The following is a 7,269-nucleotide window of genomic DNA, read 5'->3' as shown; positions in this document are numbered from 1 at the left end:
GTACTACGCAACCATCGACTGGGTTCTAGACAGGATACTCAGAGTCATGGATTCAAAAGACTGTTTGACGCTTACGGAAAATACTTTCCGGTCATCAACTCCATCTGGAGAATCTATTCTGAGCGAGGTTCTCGTATCGATCCTTACGAGGTATCCACCTCGGGAATCCATACTACACAACCATCATTTCTAGTTGGCCAAAGGTTTAATGTTCTAAAAGGTCCTTAGAGTCATGGACCCCTTTGAAACATCGAAGCTTACGAGGTATACACCTCGGGCGATAATATTTGCAAAAGAATCTACTCTAAGTGAGGTTCTCGTACCGACTCTTACGAAGTATACACCTCGGAAGTCTGTACTACTCAACCATTGTCCTATCTTATGTTTTTTCACTCTAGACTCGGGTGTAGAGTCTTTCCCACATGGTTTGCAATCAAATACCCAAGTACCAACAATCACAATAGAACCAATATACAACAGATATATCAATATAATAATAAAGATAAATAAAAGCAATAAATAAGGAAAAGCCACACAATTAAACAAACAAAGGCACACAAACGTCCTAACTAGGCTTGACTCGCTTAAGGACTTGTAATCCCCAGCAGAGTCGCCATCTGTCGCACCTCGAAAAAATGGGGATACGACTTCAAAGCGAAGCGCGATCGCACGCTCGCAATGATGGACTGAACAGAGTCGCCACCGAACTTTATTTATTCCTAAGAAGGAAAGGGGAAATATCGATAAAACCCAAGACAAAGAAAGGATAAGATATGGTCATCGCAACCAATATCAGGGTTCGGGAGTCGATTACGCAAGGGGAAGGTATTAGCACCCCTCACGTCCGTTGTACTCAACGGGAACCATTAGGTCAGTTGTGTGCATTAATGTTAGTTGAAATATTAGGCTTTTCGAATTATTAGGTGGAAAAGAAAGAGTAAAAGAGAGGAAAATGTTTTTGGATTTTTTAACGAAGGACTAAACCTAAGTTTTTTATTAGTGGGCCTGACAAGATTTATAAATCCTGCTCCTACGTATCTCAAAAGAGAAATCAAGGCTTACGTAGTTCTGGGTAGAAAAATGTTTGTTTGTTGGTCGATTTTAGCGAAAGCCATATTGTATTAATCGACGAAAACATTGTTTTACCCAAAACAGATGAGGAGTGAACGCATACCACACATTGAACGGATTTATAAATCTACATTCTTAAAAACGTCATTTATCTCTACTCAACAATCGTGGCCGAAACATTGTTTTGTATCACTTAAGACAATATATCTTTCGTTTATGAAAAAGGTTTTTGATTAATCGCACGGCGGCGAGAAAAAAATTTGATTGGTTGGATGTATTTTGAGTGATGGCGAGAACTTGGATGAGCGAGATATACATCTCGAATCCTAGTCTCAGGAGTGCACGGTATACACCATGTTCCATTTCCATCTTTATTGAAAGAGTTTAAGATAGGAATTAAGTATTTTGGAATTTGATTGAGAAAGGGTTTGAAGAAACCGCATTGACAATTTTAGAAGATGGCGAGAGTTAAGATTGGCGAGGCATACGTCTCGAATCTTAACCTCAGGAGTGCATGGTATACACCATGTTCCATTTCCACCTTTATTAAAAAAGTGTTAGATAAGAATTAGGTATTTTGAGTTTTGTTGTGAAAATGACTTGACCATAGATCAAGTATTGATGGACGTTTAAGAGAAATTTGAATGAGTATTTGAGAGAAAACAAAGTGGATAAATTTGGATGATGGCGAAAGCTAGGATTGGCGAGATATACATCTCGAATCCTAGTCTCAGGAGTGCGTGGTATACACCACGTTCCACTTCCATCTTTATTAAAAAGGGTCTTGAATATGAATTAATATTTTTGAGTTTTTATTAGAAAAATGGCTTGACGTTGAAATCAAGCGTTTGATGAAAGTTTAAAAGAAATGGAATAGAATAGGAGGGAAAACTGGATTGATTTGTTTATTGAGAAAATACTCGACGTTGGATCGAGTCATATTTTTGTATTTTCTAGAAATGGTGGATTTTAATCTTGTGTTAGTATCTAAAATAGAAAAATAAAACAAATACAAAATTATATACACATTGGGGAAGTGGGGTACATTTTGTCAAATGGGGATTCAAAAATCATGAAATAATTAAATCAAGCCCAAACAACAAATGATGCAAAATATGAGTGTAAGTGCAAGAGAACCGGCTCATTGTAAGAAAGCCCAAGAGTAAGCTATGTGAGGTTGATGGCGATGCTTAAAAAGCAGTCGACTTACAAGGGTGTGGAAATGGGCTCGATATTGAATCGAGAAAAGAAATGATTTTTATAGTTTTAAAATGGTTTGCATGCATGATGAACTTAATAAAACAACATAGACATAAAAAATATTAAAAGAAACAAAATGCTAAAAGAAAATAAAATGTTAAGAGAAAATAAAATGCTAAAAGAAAATGAAATACTAAAAAAATGCTACACATGAGTATTGAACCCTCTCCACTTGAGACTATGAAACTACCCTCTCTCCACTAGGCTATTTATCATTAGTTATTATCTTAATGCTATTTTAGATGTATAAACCAAGATAAATTAAAAATAGAATAAAAAAAAAAACTAAATAAAAAAAGAAATCTGTTGGTCTACTAGTGATTAAACCCAGCCGCTTGGCTGTTGGGTTTACAATGGGGTATAAATTGAAAACATAAAAAAATAATTATTAATTAATAACCTAGGAATTTTAAACAAAATCTTTAATGTTTTCAAAAACTTATTCTATTTAAAAATAAATTAAAGAAAAGAAAATAAGGAAAAACAAAAATGCAAAAAGTGCTTCCGTCTCTCTCACAACTCCAAACACCCTCACGAACTCATCTCTCAAACTCTCCATCGCCCTCTCTGTACCACACATCGCTCATGAACTCAAACTCTCAAACTCTCCCTCGTCCTCCCAATTCACAATCTCACTCAATCGTTACCATCATGCCTCACAACCCAAAGGCGAGCTACAAACAAAGATAAAAAAGGAAAAAATCCTCAAACGAAAGTTCACCTTCGGTGACGACAACGAGTCAGGTAAATTCTCGAATCTTCTTCCCTCGCCTCTGTTTCTGATTTTCTTTGATTTTGGAATTAGTTTTTATATCCTTGAAATCGCGGCCGCCTCCGAGTATTAGGGTTTTGTTTTCAAATTCTCTCTGCCTCCCCTAATTGCGTTTTTTTTCTCTCTCACCAACTCGTCTCCTTTTATGCTCACAGATTAGGGTTCTTGGATTTGGTACTCAAAAGCTCAAAGAAGCAAACTCCAGAAGTGCTTTTGTCTGCTCAGAAATTGGAGTGGCCTTTTTGATGCTAGAATTTGTTAACAGGTAATCTGAGCATCTGAGCATTCCTCTTGTTTTTGTCTCAATTCCAATTTGGGAATTTCTTTGAAATTTTAACGCTTTGGACTGATTACTTTATCTTTTACTGCAGTGAAAAATGGTTAACGCAGGAATGGCTTCGGTTTGTAGCATTTCCATTTGATCGTCTCTCCTTGTTGTTTAATTTTAGACTGCCACTTTGTTCAAAGCACAGTTATTGCTTGGCAAGGGAATGGAAGGCCTGCTTATGATTCGCAGGGAAGATCTGAACCTCACGTTCATTATCACTTACATCTGATAAATGCCTTCTTTGGATTTCCATTAATTCATTGTCATCAATCTTATATTGGCACTGCATAAAACCACTGTCACAGGTAGCTAAAGAGCTGTTAATATGATCAGCTGCATAGGTACTAGAAGATAAGGTATGATAAACACCAACTTCCCTCTAATTATCCGGCACAGCTTGAAGAAAATAGTCCGAACACATTGGGTTAACTTCGTTTGTGATTGGAACTGCATCATTAGATAACGATGAAGCTTCATGTATTACTACATCAAGATTGGATACATCGCTTTCATTAGTCAATGAAGTGGTACTCGTGTCTATTGAAATGCGGTCCCTGGCAACCGAGGAATTACTTTCCAGATTTTCCAGCTCAGTATCTTTACTCCCAAGTTCCTTTTCATTACAATATTCACTTGAATTTTTATCACGTGCCGGTTTTGTTGTTGCATTTGCAGGGAAATGGAACCTCAATGACTTGGCGAGCGTCTTCTCAGACTTGTTTGACTTGGACGGTAATGCGGGCGGTTGATGCTTCAGCGATGCGTATTGGTGGCTACGGTTTGGATTCGTGCTCAGGAGGTTTATTTTCCGCAGGTTTGTTGTGCACGGAGGACTTCCCAGTCCCTTTTATCAAGAATGGGTTCAGATCTGCAAAAAGGTTCCGAGAATCGGTGGGGTTGTTCTGTTCCTTTGACAGCCTGAGTGTGCACTCAGCAGCAGTCCGACCATCTCTGTGTGCAACAGCTTTGAAAAATTCCAATAAATTTACTCGATCGCTACCAGAGAGCTCAGCAGTCATACCTACGTCAAGGAAAATTACATGGGGCTTTGATTTGAAGAACTGTTTGCGATCCTTGCTCCGAGGCACCCGAACAAGGATATTTCCAGGATGCATGTCTGCATGAATGAAGTTGTCCACCAGAAGCATCTTTAAAAGTGCATGACTACCAATATGAGCAAGAGCACTTTTAATCCGTTCGTGTCCTTGAAGCTCATCAACATAATGTGAGACACTTTCTCCATTCTCATATGTTTCCACTAAAACTGCAGGATGCACAAGTGGATAAACAGGCTTTGGGAAAGACACATCCCTCCATTGACGGAAATTGTAAATAAAGCGGTTCAAATGAGCAGCTTCTCTTGCAAGGTCAACTTGAGACATCATGAAAACTGCAAACTGCTGAACACTTTCATCCAACCTTAACCAATTAAGTGCAGGGATGAAGTTTGAAGATTTTGCCACAAAATTGATAATAGCAAAATCTCTTCTAATAGATTCTCCCACGCCAGGATGTCTGACCTTCACTGCAACTACCATGGGCTTTGCTTGCTGACCAGGGTAACGGTATTTTAAAGAAGCACGATACACTTGAGCAATACTTCCAGATGCAACAGGCAATTCTTCAAAATTCTCAAAGATTTCAGAAATTTTACGGCCAAATGCTTTTTCTATAGTTTTCTTTGTGTGGCTAAAACTGTGAATGGTGCTCTTGAAGTTTTGCTTGAATATTTATTTTAACATTTCGCTTCTTTGATTGATTTGGTAGGTTGGTGGCTCGAGTTGTAAAACATGGCCATGGCGAAGAGCGTATTCAAATCTGAAGCAACACTCTTATCTTGAAGTAAAGAGCTCGATTTAGAACACTATATGTAGCTGACTAGGTGGACCAGACTCATTCAAAACCTGCTGAATTGCGTTAATGTTGTAGGTCTCCGCATTTTCCGTAGTAGCATCAAGTTCACTTGCTCCACGAAAAGATGGTCATCCAGAGTGTTTTAAACTTTACGTATCATGTATTAAGTTAGATCTATCCTAATAGCTTTGTATTTTGTATCCTCCTTAAATAAAGATGATGGGCTTTCCAGCCTAAAATGGATTAGTTCTTGTAACTGTAAAGTCTCATCTGCAGCTATGTCATCTAGCAGAAGTATCTCTCTTGAAATTCTAGAAAAGAAAAACTGATTCTAATACTGCACACGTGCCTTTCCTGTAAGTTGCAAGAAGCAAGAATGGTTCCCATGTGATATGAATTGCAATGAATTGTTGGTTCAGCTGCTGCTAGCTAGTATTGTAGGATATGAGCATGATGCATGGTTATGCTTGAACGTTAAATGGACATGGTATGTATGTATGAAAATGAGTTTGGAAATGTTGGAAAGTTAAATATTATTGAATGTTATGAAATGTGTGTATGTACTATTTTAATTTGGGATGAACTACGGTTATAAAATGGATTTTTAGAAATAATCCAAGACTAATTTAAATATCAATTTAAATAATAATAAAAAATCAGTAAAACCCAATTAAAATCAAATTAATCCATAATTTGTTAAAATTACTTTTGATATCAATTCTAATCAAATTAATCCATAATTTGTTAAAATTACTTTTGATATGCGGAGGAACCCTATTCCTACTCTGGTTGGGGATGTCTATTACTCGGTCTATAATCGGAACGAGAAACGGCGTGGGGGATTGATCAGATGTTGTGCTCAGTTGCTATACAAGTGGTTCATGGGGTATTTGCCTTCCAGAGGTGCCTTTGCTTTTGTTTCTCTTGATCCTACGGTTAATTGGGCAACCAAGTTGATGGGTTTGCGAGCCAAGGACATAGCTTGGACTCATAATGGTGTGGCTGGGCGAAATTTCATTTACAGTTGTGGGAGCTTTCCCAATGTGCCTATTATAGGAGTTCAAGGTTGCATTAATTACAACCCGACGCTTCTTAGGAGACAAATGGGGTTTGCCATGGAGGTTCCTCCTCTCGAGTGTGAGATTCAGGAGTCTTTCTACTTCCCAGCTGAGGGTAATCTGTTACAGGTGAGGCAAGTGTCCGGGGCATGGCGCAATATTCAGAGGAAGGGCAAGGTTCCTTTTGGTAAGGTTAATAGCAGGTCTCTTCCTCCATTTGATGATTGGCTTAGGAAGAGGATTGAGCTCACACATCTACCATTTCCTGGGGGTGATCCTTGGTATCCTTTGATTGAGGGGCCACATTCTTCTGTCAGCATGGAAGAGTTCCTCGAAATGAAGAAAGCCAGAGATCAGCTGCAAGCAGAGAAGACTGAGTTGGAGATGAGTGTTGCTAGGGTTCAGATGGCTAATCAGGAAATCAAAGGGAAAATAGAAGACCAGGATAAGAGACATGCCATGGAAGTGAAGCGCTTTGAGATAGACACTACCTATTACCGCAAGATCAGCCAAGCATTGGAGTCGTCTACAAAGGAGCACGACCTTACCAAGGGGAAGCTAGCTAGAGCTTTGAGGGATATTGAAGATGAGAAGAGGAGACAAGTCCTTGTGAAGAATCAGAGAGACGCCAGATTCAGAGTCCTTATCACCGAGTGGGAAGCAAAGCTGAAGATTAAGGAAGAAGAGAACACGAAGATTGTTGCTGAGAGAGATCACTATCTTGCTGAGAGGGATCATTATTTCCGGTAGATGAAGATTCACCAGAAGGAGGTAGGAAGATTGCAGCAGGAGAACACTGAGCTTAGGTTTGCCGTGAAGTTTACCAGGATGGTTGATGATGTAGGGCCTTCTGTGGGACCTTCGTCGGATTAGACCTTTCTTATTTGGGTTGGATTACCGTCAGGCCTGTTGACGGAATTCACTTG

General features: G+C 38.8%; 1 protein-coding gene across 1 annotated transcript; it reads right to left on the bottom strand.

Annotated features, from left to right (window-relative positions):
• Positions 1–4,204: 4,204 nt before the first annotated feature.
• Positions 4,205–5,229, bottom strand: LOC127123489 (uncharacterized). The gene is made up of 2 exons (XM_051053702.1): positions 5,222–5,229; positions 4,205–5,126 (listed from the first exon to the last, which is right to left on the bottom strand). The coding sequence occupies exons 1-2, from the start codon at positions 5,227–5,229 to the stop codon at positions 4,205–4,207; spliced, it is 930 nt and encodes a 309-aa protein (XP_050909659.1).
• Positions 5,230–7,269: the final 2,040 nt, after the last annotated feature.

The sequence above is a fragment of the Lathyrus oleraceus genome, chromosome 2, assembly GCF_024323335.1.
Source record: "Lathyrus oleraceus cultivar Zhongwan6 chromosome 2, CAAS_Psat_ZW6_1.0, whole genome shotgun sequence".
NCBI lineage: Eukaryota > Viridiplantae > Streptophyta > Magnoliopsida > Fabales > Fabaceae > Lathyrus > Lathyrus oleraceus.
This window is presented reverse-complemented; position numbering and strand designations above follow the sequence as displayed.